The sequence below is a fragment of the Embiotoca jacksoni genome, unplaced genomic scaffold (assembly GCF_022577435.1).
Source record: "Embiotoca jacksoni isolate LCO1_2020_lvr unplaced genomic scaffold, fEmbJac1.0.p SCAF_10, whole genome shotgun sequence".
Taxonomy (NCBI): Eukaryota; Metazoa; Chordata; class Actinopteri; family Embiotocidae; genus Embiotoca; species Embiotoca jacksoni.
Genome location: NW_027185230.1, coordinates 9,916,130 through 9,943,888, shown reverse-complemented (window position 1 = coordinate 9,943,888; position 27,759 = coordinate 9,916,130). Strand labels below are relative to the sequence as shown.

The window sequence follows — 27,759 nt, the reverse complement described above, 5'->3', positions numbered from 1 at the left end:
GAATGTTTATAAATGTAGTTTATTTTGTCTTTACAAGTCTAACGCTCATATTTCAGCTGCAGATGACGGAAAGTAAAGAGTTGTCAACATCACACGTAATCTACCAAGGACATGAATCTTCGCTACGACCGTCCTCTTCCTCCTGATGAGTAATGTCGTCTAGCTGCGGCTTTTCCCGGCGAAGAAACCCCTCCATCACAGATTATAACGACGGCATGCGCTCGGCTCTCCTCGATCCAGATGTTTGCAGGCGGCCGAGCGTTCCGACAAAGCGAAGACGCGGACAGGCGGGATGCCGTGCGACCGGTTCTCTCAAGCCACGTGGCTCGGGCAGGACCCGACCTCCGACCCCGCGACCCCGCGACCTCACCTCTTGGCCTTCTTCTCCTTCATGATCTTCTTGCTCTCCTCTCTCCTGCGTTTGTTGACGGGATTGCGCGGGTCGTAGATCTCGAACGTGTCCTCGTCTTGCATGTTGGCATCCTTGACTTTTCTGCTTTGCTCATCAAACTGCAGAACGTGGGCCATCCTAAATCAGACGGAGAGATGTGGAGAGAGTTCAAAGAAGAGCGGCAGAGGATCCACTAAATCACCGCTCTGCGCAGCTTTTACCAAAAGGCCCGTCTCGCCGTGCTCGGAGCAGCTTGATAATGATATTACTGTCAAAAAAAAGAAAGAAACCGAATCGAAAAAACACATTTATATACATTTTTCAAGGATATTACAATAAACTTATTATATTTTTTTCCAAAAAGATAAAATGTAATTATGAAAACAGGCAGATAAATGTGATAAACGGAGGTAATAAAATATGATTCACAAACATTGAGAAATTTAAAAAAAAAAATAAAAGCATGAAGGAATAAAATGCAGCCGATTTATTTTTCCTGCTGTTCGGCAAGTCGCTGAATGTTTTGTAAAAAAAAAAAGAGTTGAACCAAAAACAGCAAAGTTGACGGCCTGGAAATCAAAGCAATGAGCTAAATAAGGCTCAAAGTGACTGTAGATCTGATGACGGCTTGATGATTCGTTTATCACCTTTATCTTCACACAGTCGTATCATCCACTGTGAGAATAAAAACATTTGATTCGTGCAGCTTTAAATAAACGCTGTGAAGATGAAGAAGTTTGAATTAAAACAATACATGACTTTATTTTAAGTGACTAGCTGAACTTTTGGACTCAACCCAAAATATTTCCAAAATATTGTGTAGCGTTGCCGGTGGGGAGCCAATATACAGCGGCGCTAAGCCTCGGTCACACACACTGTTTTGAACACAGACTTTAAGCCCGGTTGGAATTTAAAGGCAAAAAAAAATGTAAAAACATGACTTTGAGTCTAGATCGGGAATAAACGACCGGATTTATCAAACTGCAGATGAAACTGAACACGACTGGCTTTGACATTCGGCTCAAAGTTTGGAGACATTTAAAAAAAAAAAAAAAAAAAAAAATCCTGGTCTTCCATGTTCTCGTTCATTTCCCCAGTGACAGATTCAGAAGAAGAAGAAGCAGACGTTAGACACCTCAGAAAGGATGAACCCCTGAGGACTTTGGTGATCCCACAGACTGTATATAAAAGTGTTCGTAGCTTCCGGCTTTGAAAAATGAAGCCGATGCAGAAGTGTCTTAAGCTGCAATACCACCGAGTGCCACTCCAAAAAGCCTCTGGCTCCATAGACTCCCATTCAACTTCTCTCATCAAATACAAAGTTGATAAAATGTCTCCACCAGTTATCTCGGTGTTGTTAGCTAAAGTCACTCCTTCTTATTAGTTTTCTGGAGGTCCATCTGAAAATAATCCGTCATTAATTAGAAAATAAGCTTCAAAAAGATCTGTTTTGGGGGGGCGTGTCTGTTTGATTGACAGGACTGTGGTGCAGCCAGGTTACAGCTATCGGTGGGCGGGACGTAGTATCGTCAGGTTTGCAATCAGATCAGTCAGATCCACCGCTGGCTCCTCCCCCAGCTCGTCCAAATATGGTCACTTCCTTTTTTTTGGGGGGGGGGGGGGGTCTGTTTGATTGACAGGCCTATGAGGTGATGTCACTGCTGGTTGCTGATTGGTTAGTTCAATAACTTTTCTTCTAGCGCCTCCACTAAGTTGTCGTACAGTGACGAAACGCCTAAAGAAACTTTTCCTCAATTTATTTGACTTGTATTTTTTTTTTTGGACTCAAGTAGAGGGTGGGAATTAAGGAGTGCAGGAGGAAAAGGAGGAGTAGGAGTAGGAAGAGGAGGAGGAGTAAGAAGAAGAAGAAGAAGAGGAAGAGGTGGAGAAGGAGGAGGAGAGTATGAAGGAGTAGGAGGAGGAGGAGGAGGCTGCAGCCTCAGACACAGATGGAATAGTTTACCTCCTCTGGCCCAGACTTGACTTCCAGTGTCTGACCTGTTGTAACCCACATTCTGTTCACAGTGGCACACACACTTCCCACTGATATTTTTCAACGACTGCTATGCTACTGTACCCCCCACCCCTCAACACACACACACACACACACACACACACACACACACACACACACACACACAGCCCGCCCCCTCCTCCCCGTACCTGGCGGGGGCTGCACAGCGAGGCGTCTGCAGCAGGGAGAGGCTCCGAACGCCAGCCGAGGCCTCGCTCGTACTCATTAAGGGCCCCCACAACGCAGACACACAACGCAGACACACAACGCAGACAGACGCGACTGCGAGGGGGCTCCCGGAGACTAATAGCAACTACAGCTTCTGTTATTGCAGAAACGTCTCTCTCAGATTCAACACATGGTTTTCATTTCAGCTCCGTGTCGTTACACTCCGAGATCTCCGGTGAAAAACAGAATATGAGAGGAAAACATCGCGTCAGGGCCCATTTCCTGATGGACGATCTGGTGGCTGTGGGTTGAAATCCCGACCTCACGCGCACGCACGCACACACACACACACACACACACACACACACACACACACACACGCACACTTTGAACTTTCACACACATCTATCAGGACCCGACGCGAAGTTTGGATCATCGTTCTCTCTAAAAAGAAGGATTTTAACCAGTTTACTGTCTCGTTTATGCTGCTCTTATTATTATCATAATAAATGTTTTCATTGTGTTCATCCTGACAGTAAAACTGTTTTACTTTTGCTGCCAACTTGTTACGCTTCAATTTCACCATCCACAAAATAGTGTGTTTGCCAAACTGCTTCTTGAACTCCGCTGCGCTCACATGCTGCTAATATTCATAACAGTAGATACGAGTCATTTATACACTGTAAGCTTGAAATCACGGAATAAATGTCCTTTTAATTACAGGTCAATCGATGTGGGGTTTTTTTCAGGGACGATACAGATTATAGGTATTGATATTTGTAACTGATAAACATATGTAGTAAAAATGAACTCTTACTGAAGCTCCAGCAGAATGTTTACGTGATTGTGAAATGTGATTTTCTGTGGCAGGTAAAAAAATAAAAACTTTGTAATGCCATTGGCTTCCGTCCGTGGTCTTAAATAATGTTGTTTGATGCTTCTTTGTTCTGCCGTGTCATCGGCTGAACACATGACAGCGTAAAATTAAAAAAGAAATGCGTATTGTTTATACTAACAAACATGACGTGAGATAACGAGGCCAACTTTTATCAAACACGAAGTGTGTCTTGAAACTTTTAAAAAGAGTAAAATATGACATGATTGTGGTGTTTTTAACTTCTGTAACATCTACTGTCTTAATGTTTGAAACACTGTCCGCTGATTGGCCAATACCGGTGAGGTGTAACCAATCAGATCAAGCTGTGGGCGGGACATCGGTGACTCCGGACTGAGAGAGACGTCTGCAGCGCATTTTGAAATTGATTTAATTTTATCGGTGAGTGAATATAGAAAATATAGAGAATATTAAAAACGCTAAATATCGGCCACAGTAATCTGTCGACCCCTACTTTTAATGGGTTATTTAATAATCTGGTCTAACAGCAGATAAGGTAAGAAATATTACATTTCTAAAGGGGCGTCTTATCACAATTCGACCATAAATAAAACCTAAATTCAACCAAACTTCAGAGTGTTTTGATTGCTGTAATAAATAACCTTCGACCCGGTTCACTGACCATCCTTTGTCGTCGTCCTCGGCCAGCTCCTCCACGTCCTCCTCCTCCGGACCCTCCACGATGGCCGACGACAGCTTGGACTTGAAGCGGTTGAGCAGAGCGAGCGTCTACATTAAAGATCCAGACATCATGTTAACTGTCACAGCGTCCATCTGCTCAGATGATCTACGACGCAAATAAAGAGCAGGGGTGGAGTTCTTACGTGCTGCTCCCTGTTGGTGCCTTTCTTCAGCTTCTCTTTGCGCAGCTCTTCGTACTTCTTCCTTCCCTCCAGGTATTCGGCCACGGCCTCGCTGGTCGGCTTCTTATCCACTTTACACACACACACACACACAAAATGATATTTTTAGTTTTACGATAAAAATGTGAAAGAAAGAACGATTCAGATGCTAAAATTACATAAAGTCTGAAATCAGCATCATTTTTTTTCATGTTTCTTTACTGTAGTTCATCAGACGACAAGAAATACACACACTTCCGATAATAAAAAAAAAAAAAGATTTTCAAATGGATAAATTATTCACATTTTCCACACCGGAGGTCTTCGTACTATGATCAGGTCGTATCTGATGTTAAAACAACCTGCTGCTGTTTTTCAGAGCATCATCAGAGGAATCTTACAGTTCTGTTTGAAAGAAAATGAACGTGGCATGTCGAAGTGAACGAAATCTTTTGGTGAGCGTATACATTTTGAAAATCATTTGATTTAGTTTGGTTTATTTGGAACAGGGACCATATACAAAATACATTAATCTCATAAAGAGAAGAGATGCCTTGTTCCAGATTTAGCGACTCGCTAATTTCCATCTGCAGTTTCCTGGATTTCCAGCATTAGCGTAACAACATGTTTAATCTACTACAGAAGAGACTCAATCTTTTCTGTACTCCAAGTATCCAAAATTATATTGTATTGAATATTGTGCATATGTTAGTATCTGTATCGGCCAAAAGAGTTGGAAAATATCAGCATATGTGCAAAAAAACCCCAAAAAAATCTATTATCAGTGTTTACTGATTTGTAGTTTTAATGTTTTGACAGAGTGGAAGTAAAAGTGGACTTTTTCAAATGTCTCCGAGTCCTGTTGAAGACGACACGGAGACGTTTCTCCGAAGTGTCTCTGATCCAAAGAGCTGAAGGTCATCTGTTTTCTCAGGTGGACATTTCATAATTTCCGAGGTCTTCGGGGGTTAAACTGACGCTGACTTTTAGACGTTCGCTTTTCCTCCTGCTCCTTTCCCCACATCGTTCAGCTTTTCTGTTCCGGACCACTTCGACGGGACGAGGTGTTTTAGAAAAATGGGCCGAAACGGGATCAGAGAGAAAAGACCAAAGGGAGCGAAGCGCGTCACAGCTGCGGCGGTTGACGTGAGGCGAAGACGACGAAGAGGGGAGGCGGTCCGCTCCGCACGGATCCATACCGCCACCGCCACCTTCACCGAGACGTGGCGGAGCGATGGCCCAGGACCCGCTGACGCGTTTGACCTCGCTCGCGCGTGACCTGCATTGCGGCTGCTTGCACACAAACCTCGTGTAATCGATGGCTGCCGGTGGACGGACACGCTCGTCCCTTTCAGAGCAGAGCTACGAGTATGCGTGTAACTCGGTCGCGTTGTTTAAGAGCAGTGAAAGTTATTTAACTGCTGTCAGAGACATATTAATCAAGATTTCAGGAACTTATCAGAAAGGATTTACACCGAAAATAAAGAATACATTCCTTTTAACGTTTGATGTAGTTTGTTTAACAGATGAGTCGATCGGCGGAGAATTGAAAAGCCACTATTTTAAGTCATTTTTAAAGGAAAAGCTTCTCTGGTGAGACTAAATTTAACATTAAATCTAAAAAATAGGTATATAAATCACTTGCTGCAGCTTTTCAAAAGTGAATATTTTCTACTTTTCTTCATCTTTTATGACCGTAAACTGACATACTGTTGTGGTTTTAGGCTGTTATGTAGATGGAACAAGACATGTGGAAACATTTTTGGGGATTTTCACAATATTCGGACAATTTGTCAACAGACTTGACACATAACTGAGAAAATAATCAGCAGGTTTAACTGATAATAAAAATTAAAAAAAAAATCAGTAGTTGCAGCTTCTCAAATGTGAATATTTTCTGCTTTTCTTCATCTTTTATGACCGTAAACTTGACATATTGTCGTGCGTTTTAGGCTGTTACGTAGATGGAACAAGACATGTTAGATGCTACCTTGGATTTTCACAACTTTCTGACAATCTGTTGACGCCCCACTTAAAAAATAATCAGCAGATTGAACCGACATTTAAAATAATGACTAGTTGCAAGCTCCGATAGTAAAACGAGGGGTAAAAACTAAAGTACGTGACAGCAGACTGTCTCAAAAAAAAAAATAAAAAAAAATAAAGAGCTGTATGTGCTTTTCAGCTCGGGGCAGAGAGAGTGAACGCTGACAACAGATTCGCAGTACGTGCGAGAACTTCTCTCCTGGCGAATGAAAGCAGAGACGATCGTCGCGCTGGCATCCTGTAAATCTCAGACGTCGAGTCTGTGAAGTCACCGAGCGGCAGACGGTGAGCACCGTCTGCTGGCTGCCGCAACTAAATGCGATGTCACACACACACACACACACACACACACACACACACACACACACACACACACACACACACACACACACAGTGTCACCCCGCCGGCCCGCCGCGCCACCTCTGACTGGATGCTCTGACACATGCAGCTGCACCAAATAAATGATGTCACAGAGAAAACACACGCCTGTGTTTATTTATGAAGATGTTTATCATGAGCGATGAAGTCTGCAGCAGTGATTTCTCTACTCTGGTGCAGAAAAATGAAGACGACAAACACTGCAGTTTCTCAAACGGCCACTTGAGACTGGCTCCAAAAGTGAGTCCACGTTCGCAGACTTTTTGGTCTCTTTGGCGCATTTCCCCGGTCGGACCGCCAACGAGACCTCCTGAAGAATATCAGCATTTACAAAACGCAGCCTGCCCGCATCTACCGACAGCAGCAAAGCAGGCTAACGTTGGCTGCTGATGAAGCCGGTCGTCCAGTAACGTGTTATTTGTGAGCTTTAACGGTGCTAGTAGATTAATTTTGTCACCTTCGGACGGGGAAGCTGTTTCCAGTCTTTATGCGTCTTATATTTACCACAGATGTGGAAATGTTGTGATTTCTCTGCAGAATGCTCAGCAAGACGGTGAATGAGAATATTTTCCAAAATGTTCCACTATTCCTTTTAATGAGAAAGCTTTTTTGAAAAGGGGACATGACCTTTTTTTTCCCCCATCGAGAGTCGGGCACGAATAATTGACTGAGTGATAAAGTTAACGTCATTGGCTGGCAGAATGCAGCAACAAGCTTCAACGTAAAAGCCCTCATTTCAAATTAAAATCCCTCTAGCGTTTCATAGATGGTGAACATTTTTGCGTGAGGGAAGTTAATACATTTTTTTAAAAGTACTTCAAATAAAGAAAATAAAATCCCGTGTCAACTTTTTTTTAAGTGATATTCGTAGTCCATTCTCATTGTTTTTTACATTAGTCAGACTTCTTGTGGTAGATAATAAGCTGCATTTGAGGACAAAAGTTCAAGTTCATCTCAGGAGAAATGTAACTGAATAACAACGTGCTTGTGTGAACTGTTATTTTAAGACAAGCATGTAATTTTCTGGCGGCTTTCAGGCTGTTAAAAGTACAAATACTGAACAATCACTGCAGTGCCACACTTCCCCACCTCCCTCGGTGTCAACGCAGAAGTCTGCCGTGCTGCTCGAGGGGCCACCCTCTTTTTTTTTTTACTCCTGATTTATGGGACCAACAAGTGATCTCAACCCCCACCCCCTCACCCCCCCACCTCCCTATCTCCCCCATCTCCCCCGCCCCCTACCCTGCCGTCACCTCTGCTGCAGGCCTGTGACACGCCGGATGCTGACTGATGACGCCCCGAGGTCCTACACGAGGAGCACACATCACCTCCTCCAGCTGTTGTCACTAACTACTATCGTTCAGTTTGATGGCCCTCCTAACTACATTCCTCCCCTCTCCTGTCACCTGGGATCCACAGAGCTGCAAATCACGCCGCCGATGTCGTAGCGACCGAGGGGCTGTTGTGGATGACAAACGCCTCCCTCCGCCGGTTAAAGGCTCCCCCTCCTCCGTCAGACAATCAACGGCTTTAACACGAAAAAGTCCGAGCAGTGCGGCGCCGAGCTGTTGAGGCAACATTACCGCTGCGCATCAATCAAAAACACATCAAAAATGATTTTGTCACTTGGGGCTTTGAGGTCAACTCTATCTATCAGGAATTATGCAACAAGAAAAGACTGTTTACATATGAAATACTGCAGAAGTGTAGTGGGAAAAAAAAAAAAAGCCAGGAGATACACCGAGCAGATTAAATAGCATGATAATAGTAATCGGTAATTTAAATTTATGTGACGAAAACTCAAGCGATGACTGTGATGAACTCGTTTGGAAACTCTGCAGAGACAGTTTCACACTAATCAAGAGTAATGTCGTGGACATGCCGGCCATAAATACCGACCGACTCGGTGCAGATTGGAGGATCAAGAATCACATGACCACTGATGGCATAATATTACTAACCTGGTGTGAACCAGTCCCAATTAATTTGAACCAATCGGCACGCACCGAAACCTGCCGACACTCTGCCACCGCTGCCACTACCTACAGTGTCCACCGAAGTACAGAATATTTAAGAATTGTTTTAATGAACTCCAGCAGATGTGAACGTTCGGCGATATGTGTCGGTCACTGAAGAGTTGAAAAATGTTAACGCTGCGCTCGTCACTGTCAACAGCCGTCCAATCACAGTGAACGAGGGGGCGGGACAAACGCGGTTAGCCACCGACACCGGCCACTGATTGAGTGGCTGTATAACGAGCCGAGTTACCGGACTGAATTCACACAGAAGAAAACTGAAGCTGTGAGCGACAGTCGGAGCAGACAGGCTAAAATATTACCGGTAAAAACACACATAACATATGTAGTGAAGACTTTGGAGGAATTTGTCCAATAAATCTGATTCTGACAGAACACAAAGTTCTTGTCATGACGACAGACGATGCTGCAAATATGGATGCCGCTGCAAAGAAGCTACAGATTTTAAAACGTGGATGCTTCGCACACATCTTCGACCCGACAATCTACACAATCAAGATCAAATATGAACTATGGTCGCCTTCTGTTCCTCAGTTACGCTGCCAAATAATGTCCAAAAAAGGCTTTTTACAGAAAGTTATGACGTGACAGTGAAGTTGACCTTTGACCTTTTGGATATACAATGTCACCATATAATCCTTTTATTCATGGTAGGCCTCTGTGAAATTTTGTCATAATTAGGGCTTGAAATCTTGAGTTATGGTCAGACACGTGTTTTGTGAGGTGATGGTGACCTTTGACCAACAACAACAAAAAAAAACGGGCATTCCTGAGATAGCACAAGAACGGAGCGGACGTGAGGTCACAGACACCTTGACCTTTATAATCCTTCATCCTCGACTCTAAGGTGGACGATCGGTCGGATTACACCGGCAGCAGAAAGAATAGATAATGTGAAGAAAATCAGCTTTCAACGGGCTAAATATATATAGAAAAATATATGAATATATAGTATACATACTGTTTGGACTCCATTTACAGTCAGCTTTTATACCAGTTTTAAGTCAAATGATTAGAAAATGTCAGTAGTGTTCTTCATCGTGCTATTTTATGTACGTCTATTACTTTGAAAGTTTTGGAGTACTTTATTCACTCTTTTAGAGTTGAAACAGGAAGTTTATGAATTAAATAGCTGACTTCATCAACTTATTTTGGCTCCGGCTTCACAAATTAGATCGCGTTTACAACTTTTATTAAAAGCGACCATATTTTAACTCACTGGCATTTACCAATTTTAATTGTATACTTTAAGCTGTTGTTTTGGTTTAATATTGTTTTTTTAATTTCTTAGAATTTTTGCCTTTAATTTGGTTTATTTTAGTTTTTGCTTCATTCTATCTGATGTTTGAGTTCTGTCTGAAGTTGTGCAGCACTTTGGTTAACGTATGTTGTCTTTAAACGTGTTACATGCATATATTAACCAAGTGGACTTGTCTTATGTGTTATAAAACGGAATATCTTTGGGTTTTTTACTGTTTTCTACAAACAACACATTTTGCAGACGTCATCTCTGGGAAATGATAATTGTGACTTTTTTGCTTCTCGCTGACAGTTCAGAGACCAAATTATAAATCACTTAAAGGAAAAAAATATGCGGATGATTAATAGACAGTAAAAATAATCACTGTGTGCCCCCAGTGAACCTGCCCTGACCAGCTGAAGAGGACCGTGAGTGAACCGGGACCAGAAGCCGACCTTCACCGGGATGTCATGGCCGAACCAGGAGGACGATTTAAGCTCCGGGGGGAGGGGGGGTGAGGGGGGGACGGTGTCAACGGGAGCCCTACTGAGCGTGTGCAGCTCCAACGAGATAAGACGAAGCCTCGCCACGGTGTCCGTCTGCGGCCGAGCGGACCTTCGAGATTTACAGCAGCCGAGCAGACATCCGTCTCCCCTGCAGCGGCCGGCGGCCCGTGACATCTACGAATTCCATCTGATGGAATTAAGTTGTGCTTCCAACACAGAAATGTAATGAGGAACTCTTAAAAGAAACTCCTGCCTGTGGCTAAGCTGCCAGAGAAGCACAAAACAAAGCTGCCTGGCAGGGTTTAAATACCTTGTAAGATAATGGAGGGCTTAGGCTAGCTGCCACTTGGTACAACAATGCAGGGCTGTTACTGCCTCCACACAGGAGAATATAACCGGATTTTTTTTTTGGAGAAGCCTTCTCCGTGGATGTTGGTAGAAACAGTTTAACTCCATGCAGATATCACTAAGAGCAACGCAACAAATCAGAGACACCAACAGAAACTTTAGTTAATCGTTGTATTTTGTGCTCTTTCACCTAAAACCTCTAAGTCAAGAGGGAACTCAGCGTCTGTGTTTGTGGAGACAAAGAACATGTTTGAGCAACAACAGCCCATCACGGTCATCTTTGAATTCTGCTGGTGATCCCACGGTTAAACCGGTCCCAGCAGAACCGCCCCCCACCCCCCGCAAACTATGTTGTTTTGTTGCACAACAAAAAAAAACACACTCACACAACCTCAGGCTAACCTCCGCGCCGTGGTGGGTTTTGGTAATTTAAAAAAAATGTGTTTCAGCATCAGCAGAAATATCCAAAGATTGACGGCGTTGTGACAGCCGGCAGTGCGGTGCAGACCCGAGGAGATGTGGGGGGGCAGATCTTTTACAGAGTCACACGGGCCAAACTCACAAACACACATTGATGTGCAATTTTTTACCCATGCAATTTTCAGAAAGCTTTAACACAAAAATGCAAAGCCTTTGGGGGGAAACAAATAAGACGCCTGCAACTAATTGACAAAATCAGAGGGTTGCCGGTCTCAGTGTCCATTAGCAGAGAATGCAGCTCGGACCACCCTCCTCGAGACTGTTCACACTCAGACTGGTGAAAGAATACTTCTTCAAACATCATTAAAAAGGCACCTCGTTGTGGTCAGGTACATGCCGAGTGCATCATCAACCACCAACTGATTCACAGTATAATGGGGAACACTGGTACACATCAGTAAAAGCTGCACACGTACCCTCCTTCACTTCATCCACTGCAGGTTTCAAAATCTCTTCTTTCCGTTGCTTTATGGCCTGCAGCTCCTTTTTCAGCTGCCGCGCCTCTTTCCGCAGTTCATCACTGCAAAAGAAAAGAGGTTTAACAACTTAAATTCAACATATGTAAGTATTATGAAGGACTTTACCCGTAACGGACGCGAAGGACGTTCAAAAATCATTAATGACAAACGTGTAGTGAACAGTGTAAACAGGCTCCTGCTGTTAACAAAATAAATAATACAGCATAAATATCATGTCAAAACAAACTTTAATTGTTCTGAAACGTCATTCTTTTCGAACTGTATAATCACGTGGGCGTAATAAAACCAACATAAAACACCGTGCAAGTGTTTGAATGGAGAATGTACATTAGAAGCTTGTGTTACTCCAATAAATTTAATGGAGGTGTAATAAAAATAATCGCTCACTCCTCCAAGGCTTCTGGAAAGCTCTAGAAGGGGTGTTGAGACCGAGCAGAGAAACATATCAGTGGGTTTGTTGATTAGAGATGAGTATTTTTTTGATTTACTTATTGAAGCTGGAGTTTCTGATTTTGTTTTTTTCTATTAAAATGTTGTCAACCAACAGAAGTATTGACAACCATCACTCCATCCAGTGTTAATCTGCCAGGGAGCAAAATATTTTAAAAATACGTGCAGGTGAAACAAATTTAAGTAAAACCAATGTACAGTATTATTTCAATATCATATATTCTGATGTGTTGAAAATCATTAGTTCTGAAAACTTGGCTGTCATATTTTAGGATTTAACAAGTCCAAAGTCATGATCAAAAAGTCCAGTCAAGACCAACAAGCTCCAAGTTAGGACCAAAAAGTTCCAAGTCAAAACCAATGAGCCCAAAGTCAAGACTAATGAGTCCAAAGTCAAAACCAATGAGCCCAAAGTCAAAACCAATGAGCCCAAAGTCAAGACTAATGAGTCCTCAGGTAAGACCAATAAGATCCAAGTCTAGACCAATAAAGTCCCAGGTCAAGACCAAAAAGAGCCAAGTCATGTCCCAAGTCCAAACAGAGTCCCAAGTCGAGACAAATACTTCTAAAATCAAGAGAAAGAAGTCTCAAGTGAAAACCAACAACTCTAAAGTCAAATCTTCGGTTGATACAGAGGATTCCCCAGTCAGGTCCCAGATCAAGACCCACAAAGACCCAGTCAACTCTTGTTAGTCCCAATCAAGACCACTCAGTCCAAAGTGAAGACCACTCAGTCCAAAGTCAAAACCAGCGAAGTCCAGAGTCCCAGTCAATACAAGCAAGTCCAAAGCCAAGTCCAAATCAGACACAAGTCTTAATGCACCCTTCTCAAAATGTTTTACTATTTAAATGTATCCATGAAACTCATCAGATTCATGACTCCAGTCCCAGTCATGTGACTCGTGACTACATGTCGACCCAAAACACACGTTTCATAAGTTTGTAAATCAGAGCACATCCTTTTGGTTGTGCGCAGTGAACTACATGAAAGTTGTGTGACGCCTGAAATACATAATTCTGTTAGTGGCAGAGGTAATAAAAATCTTTATAGCTCCTCGGCTGAAGTGGAACTACATGAAGTCTTACAGGGCTGCTCATGGCCGGCCTTATTAAACCTTTAACTGGATGACAGAGGCAGGCCAAGGCACATCTCCGCTTCCTTCACTCAAGGTGCCGTCCCTGTTGGCAGCCCAGCTCACACGAGGCCGGCCGTGCTGATTATTGTTTCCCTTTCATATGACGGAGGCTGCTGCCAGTTGCCGAGCAGATATGTTATGTTAGGAAATGATAATATTTTCGTACTGCCTGACAGCTCTGTTTTCATCCCATTCACTCGCCGAGCCACAAAGCACAGGTAAGCTGCTCCGTCTGGGCCCCTGGCCTAGAAACATGAGGCATCTCCAGACCAAACAATGGGTGCTTTTGTTTCTTCCATCTGCTTCTCTGCACTGACATTCATTTATAGATGCTTTTCCTTTCCTTTTATCTGGAGCTTTGATTCTTCTGTTTGCAGCTGGTGTTACATTTGTTTAATTCCCCGACACCGTCTGGGACATCAGATCGAGGGATGTTTTAACTTTAAGTGCCTCGGCGAATTTAAACAGCTGTTGTCTGACTCGATGTCACGTCTCTTCCCTGTTAGCCTCCCCGGTTCTTCTGAGGATACACATGAGGAATCAGTCAGACAGAAAGTTGTTAGTCCTCCGTTTTTTTCCCGTAGAGAAAAAATGTTGCAGCTGGATCCAGACGGAGCTGCCAAGAGCACGACTGGCTGGCAGCGCCGGAGCGGACCCGTGAGGAAGTCGCCTGTTCGGCTCCGTCTCGAAGCAACGACAACAAACCTCTTTCTGGAGACACACACACATTTTTCCATCGGTATTGTAATGCAACACAGATGTGAACAACCACAGGTGGGCAGAATAACACGATAATTTAAAGAGTGTAGCTGCCACTCACTGTCCCACATGATGAATGGGGTGAAGCCTGATAAATACGGCCAAACTGTTACCGTTTCTTTGCCTGTATACCGAAAATCAAAACAAAAAATGGACACCCATGTACACCAAACACAACCACTTTATGTCCTGTTATAAAATATGTAATTAGGGCAGTGGGTGGGCACAATAACACACACATTAAGCCTGGTAGTCAGTGATTGTCCACCTTTGAGCTCTTTTGGGAAGATGCCATCGTGACTTTTTTGTGCAGCCAACTTGGTGTCTGTTGGTAGCTATAAATGCAGCCCCACAATGTTTATCAATATAAAATATTAGATAGCTTTAACAAAGATTGTTCAGATTGAATTTTCAAAAGGTGTACTCCAGTAACTCCAGCTATTTCCTAGACTCACAAAAATGGTTGAAGTGAAGATATCCCGACTTTTAGTTTCTATCGTTCAAGTTCTGAAAATGGCAACTCACTACAAACAGATGTCTCCATTAGAATGAATAATCTGTAGGGAATAGGACAAGATTTTCATACCAGTCACAGACTGTATGTAAAAGTGTTCGTAGCTTCCAGGTCTGAAAAATGAGGCCGATGCAGAAGTGCCATAAGCTGCAATACCACCGAGTGCCACTAGAGGTTGGCTCCAAAAAGCCTCCGGCTCCATAGACTCCCATTCAACTTACCTTATCAAATACAAAGTCAATAAAATGTCTCCACTAGTTATCTTGGTGTTGTTAGCTAAAGTCACTCCTTATTAGTTTTCTGGTGGTCCATCTGAAAATAATCCGTCATTAATTCGAAAATAAGCTTCAAAAATATCTGTTTTGGGGGGCGTGTCTGTTTGATTGACAGGACTGTGGTGCAGTCAAGTTACAGCTATCGGTGGGCCGGACATAGTATCGTCAGGTTTCCAATCAGATCAGTCAGATCCACCGCTGCCTCCTGCCCCAGCTCGTCCAAATATGGTCACTTCCTGCTCCAAACCTCTCCGAACCAGCAAGATGGTGACGGACAGAATCTGAACTGGAGGCTTCATAACGTTCACAAACCAATGGGTGACGTCACTGATGGTTGATGCTTGGTACCAGAAGCGTTTCTGGAGTCTGTAGTCCGAGAAGTATCGACTAATCACGTTTGAGTCATGGAATTGACTTTCATCTGATGACAATATAACTTTTTATTTTTATTTTATTGTGATTTTAAACTGTTAACCAAGTGTATAATCGTTAACTGTGAAACAATCCAGTCGCAGACGTCGTCTCTCAAGATGCTAATCTGACTGTAACGACCTGCACATAGAGGAGGAAGTCTTGGCCCGGCTACACTGAAATATTGACAATCTGACTGATATCCAATGGGTTTTTATGTTGACATTTCCCACAATGCAACTCTCTGGTAAAGATTTGTACTCTCATGTGCTCATCATGTCTTTGAAACTGAAATTTATGTCAGTGGAGTTTCTCTTCAGTGGAGCAGAATGCCGTTAGAAAAGAGTAAACATTTATTTTGACTGCAGAATCTGGACCAAAAACTGCTAAAAAAAAAAATGTAACGTCAGAAGGAAAAAAAACCTCTTTAAAACCATGCTAGCAAAGGAAAAGACAGATCAAAAATCGCACTAGCTAAGAAGAATTGGTCACAAGTACATACCTAACTGTAAATTTGCTCATAAAGAGCCTTGAACAAAGCCTGATTATTGTGGTATTTATTGCAGTATTATGCGTTTTTATTTAATGAACAAGTAAAGTACCAAATAGGACTGTAGAGTCTCACAGAAACATCTTCTCTGGGACAGAGGTGAGTTTCTACTGTACATGTCTCTTCTCCAGCGAGGAACACTGATCATTTTCTGCAGGCTTTGACATGCTGCCATTCGGAAAACAAGAGGCGTATCCATGGCAACAGCCGAACAATCAGCCCCACAGCCTCAGTGCCAATAAAGAGAGAGAGGGGCCAGAGAGGACAGGAAAAAGCCCCCAACAACACCTGTTCAGACACACCTGGGGGGACTCAGCGAATTCCTCGCCGAGACCCTCACATCACAACACCACAAATGATTCTGTTTCTACACACAAAATCCCACAATTTTCATCTGACAGCAGAGGATGCAATCGCATCTCTCGGCACATTCGAACTCATACTGTGTCGGGTTTTTTGGGAGACAAATATCAATTGTAAGAAGGAGATATTGGTCGTGCAAACGGGCTCTCGAGAGTCCAATCAGAGAACCAGAGAGCGACCGATCTGTTGTCATTCGCTGCCAGATAGACAGACCTCAAATGGCAAAGATAGACACATCACGGATCCTTTTCCTGCGACTCGGGTTCTGCCAGCTACTGTCATTCCCTCAGAAAATTCTAAAAATGTGAAAACCAGAGAGCTGTGGATGATTAACTTTTCATAAAGACGGCATATGAAGTGATTGGCAGCAGACCAAGAACTGGCTCAATGATTCAGACCCTTTGCATTTAATACTTCAGTGTCTGGCAGGAGTCTGAGGTTGACATAGGAATCCGACAACCTTAAAAATAGCCCAGTGATGACTGTATGGTTCATCAAAAATTCAATAGTTTTCCAAAAAACGTACGAGCAGGCGCGCCTTTTTGCCTTTTTTGGTTTTCTTCGTATTCTCCTCCAGCCTTCAAAGTGACGTTCAGAAATGTAAATACTGGTGAAAATCAGGCAGTTTTAAAGTTAAAATGTGGCCGCAGCGAGTCAGACGTGTGTGTTAGAAGTAAAACTTAACACCCAGGTCTTGTTTGGAGTGAGCACACCACAAGGATGGCAGCCGCGGCTTCTCCCTGCTACGGTGGAGTCGGGCCAGTCTAACGACTGAACAAGTGATGTGGATGAATGTGCTAGAATAACAAGATGGCTGGGTGAACTCCCCTCGGGGGGGCACTCCATGGCTTGGTCGGGAGCCAAGGAGAACTGTGAGCTGCAGTGGAGGAATCCAACCTCAACACAGGAATTTGCATGACTTTGCAGAGCGATCTAGACCAACACATTTACCCACGCAGCGGACGAAGGTTCCTCTTTCAGAGCGCTTCGTCTGCCTCACGATGAGCGGCCGGAGCCTTCGACTCGCTAGTCATGATGGAGAAAAGGCAGAAACATCAGCTGCTTCTTATCATGACGTTTTTCTATTCCTCTCAAATCTCATGTTTGTTTGAGAGAATCAGACACAGTAAATGTGCTCACGGTAAAATGTTGACATTGATCGCAGTCCAAGTGTTTTTTTTTTTTTTTTATTATTTACTTTCATGTGTAACCTCCACGTCCCAGAGAGGCTCTGCTGTCTGGAGCTGCTGCCAGCCAGCGAGTGCCCCATATGGGGCAGACATGCTACGCTGGGCCGGAGATGTGTAAACCCGGCGGTTCCAAAACATACACAACCTCGCTGCCAAGAACTGGATTATCTCAAGCAGTTTTCTGCACAAAACGCAGCGCCCGACGTTCCCCTGATCTCTGCAACCTTTCCCTGAGAACGCGCTGGGTTATGACCGATGACAAGAGACAGGTGCAGCCAATTAACACGCAGTGACACGCCGTCTGGGGTTCGGTTCGGCCGCTCGGTCCTGATAATTAGTGTCTGATGTCCCATTTAAGTTACGCCGTCCACGGGTAAAGATGAAAGCTTTCTGAAGGTGCTGCGCAAACTGATGGTTCAGAGAGAAACCTGCCCGATGTGGCCGAAGACCAAATCCAGAAACAGAAAGATGGAGAGGAGACCTGCAGGAGTTAGTCAGGTTAATTATCAATTAAAAGATAATTATCAATTAAAAGATAATTAAGCGACGACTACATTTGAGTAAAAAAAAACCAACTTATTTTTCTGTTTTATATTATTTTAAACTCAATCTGTCACAGAATATTTGAAGACATCATCTTCAGTGTTGGTAAACTGTGGTGACATTTTATAGACTCACATTAATTGATAATCAGTCAGCTCTAAATAAAACACGTCAGAGTGCCAGAGGGAACTTTTTGTTTGCTCTACAAGACGTTAACAACAAAAAAGTGTGTTTTTTAGATTATTGACCACAGTAACATTCACTCAGAGGGCTGATTGGTGACCTTATGTCACTCTATATAGTGATGATAGGATTTAAGTACAAAATCACGATTCTAAACAAGTTATAATAAAAAAAAAAATTATAAAGCTGAACTGCAGCCCAAATGCTCAAAATTTTGGTTTGGATTAAAAGTGACTGCCATTTGGTTAGTTAGATACCAAAACTACTTGGTTAGAGTTAGAAAAAGATTCTGCTTTGGATAAAAAAAAAAAAACATCGGTTTACATCAATAACGATACGTATGCAAGTTACTTAACGCAAATATGATACGTTATGTACGAAACTTAAGTTCATCACTTTTTGTACTGTTTCACATTAACTTTATGGCATAACCTCTTTTTTCGATCCGGGTCTTTCATGCGTGGACATTTCATGCCCTAGCTAGGCAAAACGTGAGACGGTGCCCTCTAGTAGACATGATGGGTGTATTGCAGGCTTTGTTGTGAAACTGGCCTGGAATATCTTTGGGTTTTTGACTGTTTGTTTGGACATAATGAGGTTTTTTTTCAACATTTTGTACTCCAAAAAATGAATCAAGAAAATAATCCGCAGCTTAATAAATATTTTAAAGTCATAAAAAGCGAATCAATATATATATATATATTTTTTTTTTCATACGATGAAAGTGTGTGAACACAAACTTTAAACTGACCTTGAACTTTACGGACTCTGATAAAGTAATTTCACCTGCATTATTAAAGTCTCCAGATACACGTGTGATAAGAAGTGATATAAATAACAGCATGTGCCGTTCTGTCATGATCTGCAGGCTGCAGTCACTGAGGACCGATTCCCAGAAGCAGCAGAGGGAGCCGGGCCTGCTGGCAGCAGCAGCGCTGTGTCCCGCAGCCATATGGAAGCGTTTTGCTTCCCCGGTCATGCCCCGTCGGGTTTAACAAAAGTGGCGACTACCACATACACTGCTTTTGGGACTTCATTCAGTGGTGTCTTTTATAAGGAAACCCCCTCTGAGGAGCTCGACTTCAAACAGCAGCAAACACTAGACCTGATCAATAGTAACAGAAAAGGAGTTCGTAAAAACAGAATGAACATTAAATATCGCAGAGTTAAATCCGATCTCAGTCCAGGTTAACACGTCCAAGCAGTTTTCAATCATGGAGGATCACAGAGGAGATAATGAGATAAATGTTCTAAATGTTGTACTTGTGTACTAACTCTCACTATCCTGAATGCATCAGTGCTCACACTGTCAGTACAGAAACATGCAGTACACTACCCTAAACGGTCTCCATCTTGGCTACGTAGAGAAAGGGGCGGGGCAAACTACGTAAAGGATTTTCAAATGAAGGCGTCTGATGAAGCTGCAGCTGTTCCTGAACACAAACTGTTTCTTTTTCCACTGCTGCTCGACCAAACAGCAGCCAGCAGTGACGTCACCCGTTGGTTTGTTAAAGTTGTGAAGCCTCCAGTTCAGATTCTGTCTGTCACCATCTAGCTAGTTCTGAGAGGTTTGGAGCAGGAAGTGACCATATTTGGACAAGCTGGGGCAGGAGGCAGCGGTGGATCTGACTGATCTGATTGGAGACCTGACGATACTACGTCCCGCCCACCGATAGCTGTATATAAAAGTGTTCGTCGCTTCCGACTAAAAAATTAGGCCGATGCAGAAGTGCCTTAAGATGCAATACCACCGAGTGCCACTAGAGGTCGGCTCCAAAAAGCCTCCGACTCCATAGACTCCCATTGAACTTCTTTCATCAAATATAAAGTCAATAAAATGTCTCCACCAGTTATCTCGGTGCTGTTAGCCAATGTCACTCCTTCTTATTAGTTTTCTGGCGAAAATAATCCGTCATTAATTCGAAAATAAGCTTCAAAAAGACGTGTTTTTGGGGCGGTGTGTGTCTGTTTGATTGACAGGACTGTGGTGCAGTCAGATTACAGCTATCGGTGGGCGGGACGTAGTATCATCAGGTTTCCAATCAGATGAGTCAGATCAACCGCTAGCTCCTCCCCCAGCTCGTCCAAATATGGTCACTTCCTGCTCCAAACCGCTCTGAACTAACAAGATGGTGACGGACAGAATCCGAACTGGAGGCTTCATAATGTTCACAAACCAACGGGTGACGTCACTGTTGGCTGCTGATTGGTTCTAACATGTACTATCTGTTAGTGTACTAAGGGAAGTGTGTCCTCTGGAACACAGCACTAATGTTTCATGAATGGAAGCTCCAAACAACAACAGTCCTGCTTCACTGAACTGCCTCTACCCTCCATTTGTTTCCCAGGTGAGCAGACATCGGTGGGAGTTCCTCGTCGTCCTCGGAGCAGCTGAGAGCTCAGAGCAGCGGTGGGAGAGCAGAGAGCAAAGAGCAGAGAGCTCACCCTGCAACAATGCCCTCTTTGTCCCGGACCAACACGGTACCTACCGGCCGGCCCTTTGATTCCCCGCCAACACAAACCACTGTGTTGGGTTACACTTTTTGTAGCAAAACAATCTGCGCTTGTGTTTAATATACTCCAGTCTGCCTGCATCTGGCTGGCTGTCAGTCTCACACACACACACACACACACACACACACACACACACACACACACACACACACCTGATCCCATTAGCACTAATGAGAGAAGGGTCTGTTGATGGTGTGTTGAGGGCTACCTGTTAGAGGATATGGAGGAGTGATAACTGCTGCATCAAAGAGACGTGAAAGATGAATCACTCTCCCACGTTTTCCTCGGCTTGTTCTCGTAACGACGAAGTCTCACACACACACACACACACACACCGTCTCGCACACACCGTCTCACACACACACGCACACCGTCTCACACACACACACCATCTCACACACCGTCACCTCCACTCTCACCGTGGCTCAGACAGACACTCTATTTGCTTCCACTGCAGCTCAGTCAGTCGCCTGCCAACATTCCTGCTTCACATAGAAGCTCCACTGATGTTGATGTTGGTCCCAGTGGCTACGACACAGAGGTGTGTGTGTGTGTGTGTGTGTGTGTGTGTGTGTGTGTGTGTGTGTGTGTTCGAGAGAGAGAGAGTGTATGTGTGCAGAGACAGAGCTGAGGGAAACATGAGTGACAGTCAGACTGAGCTTCGACAGGTGAGAACGAACAGGTGACATCAGGGAGGACGAGTTTTAGACAAACGTGGCTTGAAGGACACTTTTTAAATCCTAATTCTTCTTCTTCTTCTACTACGTCGTCTTCTACTATTTCTTCTTTTTCTTCTTCTACCACGTCTTCTTCTTCTTCTTCTACGTCTTCTTCTTGTTCTACAGTGGTGTGAAAAAGTGTTTGCCCCCTTCCTGATTTCCAATTTTTTTGCATGTCTGTCACACTTAAATGTTTCAGATCATCAAACAAATTTAAATATTAGTCAAAGATAACACAAGTAAACACAAAATGCAGTTTTTAAATGAAAGTTTTTATTATTAAGGGAGAAAAAAAATCCAAACCCACATGGCCCTGTGTGAAAAAGTGTTTGCCCCCTAAACCTAATAACTGGTTGGGCCACCCTTAGCAGCAACAACTGCAATCAAGCGTTTGCGATAACTTGCAATGAGTCTTTTACAGCGCTGTGGAGGAATTTTGGCCGACTCATCTTTGCAGAGTTGTTGTAATTCAGCCACATTGGAGGGTTTTCCAGCACGAACTGCCTTTTTAAGGTCACGCCACAGCATCTCAATAGGATTCAGGTCAGGACTTTGACTAGGTCACTCCAAAGTCTTCATTTTGTTTTTCTTCAGCCATTCAGAGGTGGACTTGCTGGTGTGTTTTGGATCATTGTCCTGCTGCAGAACCCAAGTTGGCTTCAGCTTGAGGTCACAAACAGATGGCCGGACATTCTCCTTCAGGATTTTTTGGTAGACAATAGAATTTATGGTTCCATTTATCACAGCAAGTCTTCCAGGTCCTGAAGCAGCAAAACAGCCCCAGACCATCACACTACCACCACCATATTTTACTGTTGGTATGATGTTCTTTTTCTGAAATGCGGTGTTACTTTTACGCCAGATGTGACGGGACACACACCTTCCAAAAAGTTCAACTTTTGTCTCGTCAGTCCACAGAGTATTTTCCCAAAAGTCTTGGGGATCATCAAGATGTTTTCTGGCAAAAATGAGACGAGCCTTAATGTTCTTTTTACTCAGCGGTGGTTTTCGTCTTGGAACTCTGTCATGCAGGCCATTTTTGCCCAGTCTCTTTCTTATGGTGGAGTCATGAACACTGACCTTAACTGAGGCAAGTGAGGCCTGCAGTTCTTTGGATGTTGTTATGGGGTCTTTTGTGACCTCTCGGATGAGTCGTCGCTGCGCTCCTGGGGTAATTTTGGTCGGCCGGCCACTCCTGGGAAGGTTCACCACTGTTCCATGTTTTCTCCATTTGTGGATAATGGCTCTCACTGTGGTTCTCTGGAGTCCCAAAGCTTTAGAAATGGCTTTATAACCTTTTCCAGACTGATAGATCTCACTTACTTTCTTTCTCATTTGTTCCTGAATTTCTTTGGATCTCGGCATGATGTCTAGCTTTTGAGGATCTTTTGGTCTACTTCACTTTGTCAGGCAGGTCCTATTTAAGTGATTTCTTGATTGAGAACAGGTGTGGCAGTAACCAGGCCTGGGTGTGGCTAGAGAAATTGAACTCAGGTGTGATAAACCAGTTAAGTTATGTTTTAGCAGGAGGGGGCAAACACTTTTTCACACAGAGCCATGTGGGTTTGGATTTTTTTTCTCCCTTAATAATAAAAACCTTCATTAGAAACTGCATTTTGTGTTTACTTGTGTTATCTTTGACTAATATTTAAATTTGTTTGATGATCTGAAACATTTAAGTGTGACAGACATGCAAAACAATTGGAAATCAGGAAGGGGGCAAACACTTTTTCACACCACTGTATGTCTTCTTCTGCGACTTTGATTTCGACCATTTGTTTTTAAGTCCTGTGATGATAAACTGATGGATTATCGCTTTGTTTTCGATGATATTAGGGATTTCCATTCGTTTTTCAATCAACAAAGAAATTTAATCAACAACAAAAAATTAACCGGGAACTATTTTGATTTGAACTGATTTCTCAGCTTGTAAAAACATGAGGAAATGATGGCTTTCTCCTTTTAATATCATTAAAAACGGGTTATCTTTGGAATAATCTTCAGTATTTTTTGATATTTTATAAACCAGACTATTGATTTATTAATTGACTGAATCAAAACTGAAAATAAATCATTAGTTGTTTAAGCTACAGGAATGCAAAAGCTGAGTTCCTCTATTGATCATATTTTTTTTTTTTTTTATCTGTCACATTTTAAACTTTTCAAATATTTAGGTCATATTTCAATACATCCAGGTAACATTGGCCGTATAAAGACATATTCACCACCAAAAATCACAGTTTTATATTTTTTATCCTAATGAGTGCCGGCTTTTAATGTGTTCCTTTTCTAACCTAAACTTTTATGAATCTATTTGAAATTCACAACTTATAAACAGAAAACTGAGCTAAATTTAAGTGATGCATATGTTCTGAATAACACTTCTCCTCCACTATAAAACGAACATCACTCAGCGCATCGATTCGTACATCAAAGCGCTCCGAGTCTCCGACCACAACCTCATCAGAGAAACCTCCAAGCTGGACTCGACTGTTTGAGGAGGATCAGCTGCAGCACAGAGGCAGTAATTAATATATGTTAACGACTGTTTTCAGTGTGTCTGTTTAAATATCACGCCGATCGTTCTCATCTCTTCTGGATCTCTTCTATTTTCACGATGAGCTCATGAAGAGCTAAAACGACATCATGAGTGTTTTCTCTCTGGTTCTCAAACGTTGCTGCTTTTACTCGTCATATATGACAATAAATTAAAAATATTTTTAGATGTTGCTGAGACAAAATACTTCTTAAGACGTCTCCTCAACTTCGGGGGACATTATTCTTAACATTTCATAGACTAAAAACGGAATTAATTAAACAGGAAAACCATCGAATTAATGGTTTCATAAATATTAAAAGTGTGTTGCAAGTAAAATATTTAAAGCCCATATTGGTCCTCTCAAAGTTTGAACTATCAGTTCTCATGTCACTGCATGCGTTCAATAGAAGAGGGCTCCTCAGCATGATTGCTCTATACTACATTATCCAACAGCTCCCCCTTCAGGTCAGCATGCTGTATTACAAGTGGAACGACGACTTGGTGATGTTGCTGAAGCTCTCGGTGACCAAAACAAAGACCAGGTACATTATTAGATGCGGAGAGACTCAGAGGGAGAGTCGAACCAGCGACCAGTAACAGAAACGATGAAGTCATACCTGCGGCTGCTCTTCTTCCCTCGCTGCTCCTCGCCGGGCTCCGCCCCCTTCTCTGCGTCTTTCTCTTTCTTCAGCTTCTTGCTGATGAGCTCTCTCATCTTCTCCTTCTGGTCCGAGTCGTAATCTTCGTCATCGTCCGTGTCGTCCTCGACATCGTCGTCGGCTTCGTCGTCAGACTGGAAGAAGAAACTGTGAGTTAGAATCAGAGAAATGCGACTCGAAGCAGGATATGATAAACGTGTTCGACTCACCTGAGCTGCATCTCCAGGTGTCCTTTTCTTTTTTTTCCTTTAAAAGTAGAATAAATATGAATATTTAAAAGGACAAACAAAGAATCAAATTATTATTAATTGATGAATGAATTATTGTCCGTACTTATCCACTGCTGGAACAGAGCTCAGTCTGGGATCATCTTTCAGGAGGTCGTGGCTGCTTTTACTTTTTCCCTTTAACGTCTGAAGAAACGTAAACAACGGTGAGAGAAGGATTTTTTATTTTTACTACTCCAAATCCAGACAAATCAGATTTAAACATCTTCAACAACACAGACACATATTTCAGATAAATAAATTCAATATTATTCTCGATTATTAAACATTGTCTTTTCTTTTGTCCAGTCACTCATTCAGTTGTGACGTGTGACTGACATCAGTTAAAAGTCAGTAAGTAGTCAGTCTCTGACAGTTTTATTGTTCAGTACCTGACTGACTTGATTCACCATCTCCTCCTCTTCCTCAGCTTCCTCCCCAAATGATAACAGACTGAAGTTCCTGCAAACATCAACATGCTGTTAAAAACACAGTTAGATGTGTAGCTACTCAAAATGATATGAAGCACAGTGATTCTGACGACTGAAGAAAAACAATAGAAGATCACAGTATTTGTTCAGGTATGAAAAATTACAACGTTAAATGGATGTTCAACACTGTACAACATTATAATGTTGAGTCAACCCAAAAATGCTGCTTTAGCCTTAAAACTCTCAAATTAATAATCAATAAATTACCTTATTTTATCATATTTTATCATCTTAAAAGACACGTCAGGTAAACAACAAAAAAGATCCTGCAACGATCAGAGGACTCACTTTGTGGCTTTTGACTGCGATTTCTTTCCCTCCTCTTTGTCTTTTTCCTTTTTGCCTCTCTTGGTTTCCCGAGGTATGATGTCATCAAAAGGAGAGTGTAACACCTGGAGGAGACAGAAGGTGGAATCAGTGAGAAACTCACAGACAGTAAATACTAATGAAATCTGTCAAACATGTAAAAATAAATAAATAAATTACCTCAGCAGTTTTAATCTTGTGGGGATTCAGAGGTCTTTCATCACCATCACACTCCACATCTGCTAACCTCAGCATGTTATAAACTGTGTCTCCAGTCACCTGCATCGGGGATGGTTGAAAAACAGTCACTGAGTCCTCTCTGACACGAGCTGGTCTGGGTTCATTCATGTAGCACTCAGTTTACACACAGGAAATATTCTTCTTCTCCTTCTGCTTTACCTTGCCGTATATGGTGTGTTTATTGTAGAGCTCATCGGCACGTCCCAACGTGAAGAAGAACTGACTGCCGTTATCATGTGGCCCGGCGTTCGCCATGGCAACCAAACCTCTCCGATTGAAACGCAATCTGGAGTGAAACTCATCCTGGAAGTTTGAAAAAGACACAAAAGTTACTCAGTTTTTCAGAAAGTATATTTCACTGTCAGCGACATTCTCCTCAGCGTTTTAATACATTCGTTTTTCACTTTTATATAGACAGTTATAAATAAAAGAGAAAGTAAATCTGTCTGACCTTGAATGGCCGGCCGTAGACGGACTCTCCACCTGTCCCTGTTCCAGTAGGATCTCCACCCTGAATAATAAACTCTGGAACGACTCTGTGGAAAACCGTACCATCATAGTAACCTACACAAAAGAGAAATACGATATAAAACAACCAGGACTGTCTTGTCATTTCCAAATAATTCCCACGAACGTTATAGTAAGGACAGCTTCACTATCAATTCATTTATTAATGGGATCAATGAAACGTCTTCTAGTCAGAGAACAATCAGTGATTTGTCTGCACAAAACCTTAAAAGTCAACATATATGGAGATTAGGGTGTCAAATGATAAATCAGGAATAATGTTTTTCTCCTTTAATTTATACCGTATGGGCATGTGATCAATTATGTGTAATATTTTTAACACTTCATATTAATCTTTTATATTGTAACATGAAGGCTTTGCTGATGATGATGGCCCTGCTGTTGCCCGATCTCACCACGGTGGTAAATGGATATCAAAATGTAGTTTTAAAATGAAATGCAAGAGAAATGTTGATAATACAATCATTTAAGATGACAAAGCACCATCGTACTAAGAAATTATAAATATATTCCTGAAAATGTGGGGCCGACTTTAATGCAAATTAAAGTGGATTTTAAACATGTGTTTGTCAACCTGAAACACTCAGGTAGATTTTCATCGACAGATAAATCTCTGTGTATAAATAAAATGTCCCTGCAGAGCTGTCAGCATGTTTTAGGAAAGCACAGCTCTCAAGAACAGAGAGGTGTGTCTGGATCTTATTAAATACAGTTTATACTTGGATGTCTGGTTCTTACCTTCCATACAAAGCTGCACAAAGTTCCTGCATGCTTTCGGAGCCTCCTTGGACCACAACTCAATGTCTATGTCACCTGCTGTGGTCTTCAACAGGACCTGAGAAAAGATAATAACAATTTGAAATTCATATCCGCCCGGAAAAGCAAATAAGTCGTTCTGCAACACAAACATTTCATCTGACACAAACAACAACAGCTGCTGGACATTTAGCAGCACCTAAACGTCCTCTATGTCATATATAGTTCAGTACATACTGAGTGCTTCTGTTTAAAAAAAAAAAAGAGGATAAAGTGGAAATTAAATCTGGAAAGCGGCACTCACCTTTCCATTTGTTGGCGGCTCTTGGATGTAAATATTGCTCATTTTGCCGCTGAGTTTGCGGGTTTTGTTAACGCAAGAAAACGGATGTTCTTACACCGTCTGGCTGTTTGAAAAGATAGACACTAAATAGTCAATATTTGTTCGGACAGTTTGCTTTACAAATGACAAATTTCAACCTTTCCTATATACAGCCATATTGGGCATACATGTGAGCTCATTGTTTACTTCCGAGTACGTGG

At 42.5% G+C, this 27,759-nt stretch overlaps 1 protein-coding gene across 1 annotated transcript; it reads right to left on the bottom strand.

Moving 5' to 3' along the window:
* Positions 1-27,708, bottom strand: cwc27 (CWC27 spliceosome associated cyclophilin). Its single transcript, XM_069165267.1, has 14 exons — positions 27,521-27,708; positions 27,199-27,295; positions 26,384-26,496; positions 26,092-26,235; positions 25,873-25,971; positions 25,675-25,778; positions 25,288-25,357; positions 24,963-25,042; positions 24,839-24,875; positions 24,588-24,763; positions 11,762-11,865; positions 4,293-4,402; positions 4,091-4,197; positions 1-529 (listed from the first exon to the last, which is right to left on the bottom strand). The coding sequence occupies exons 1-14, from the start codon at positions 27,560-27,562 to the stop codon at positions 367-369; spliced, it is 1,446 nt and encodes a 481-aa protein (XP_069021368.1). The 5' UTR covers positions 27,563-27,708; the 3' UTR covers positions 1-366.
* Positions 27,709-27,759: the final 51 nt, after the last annotated feature.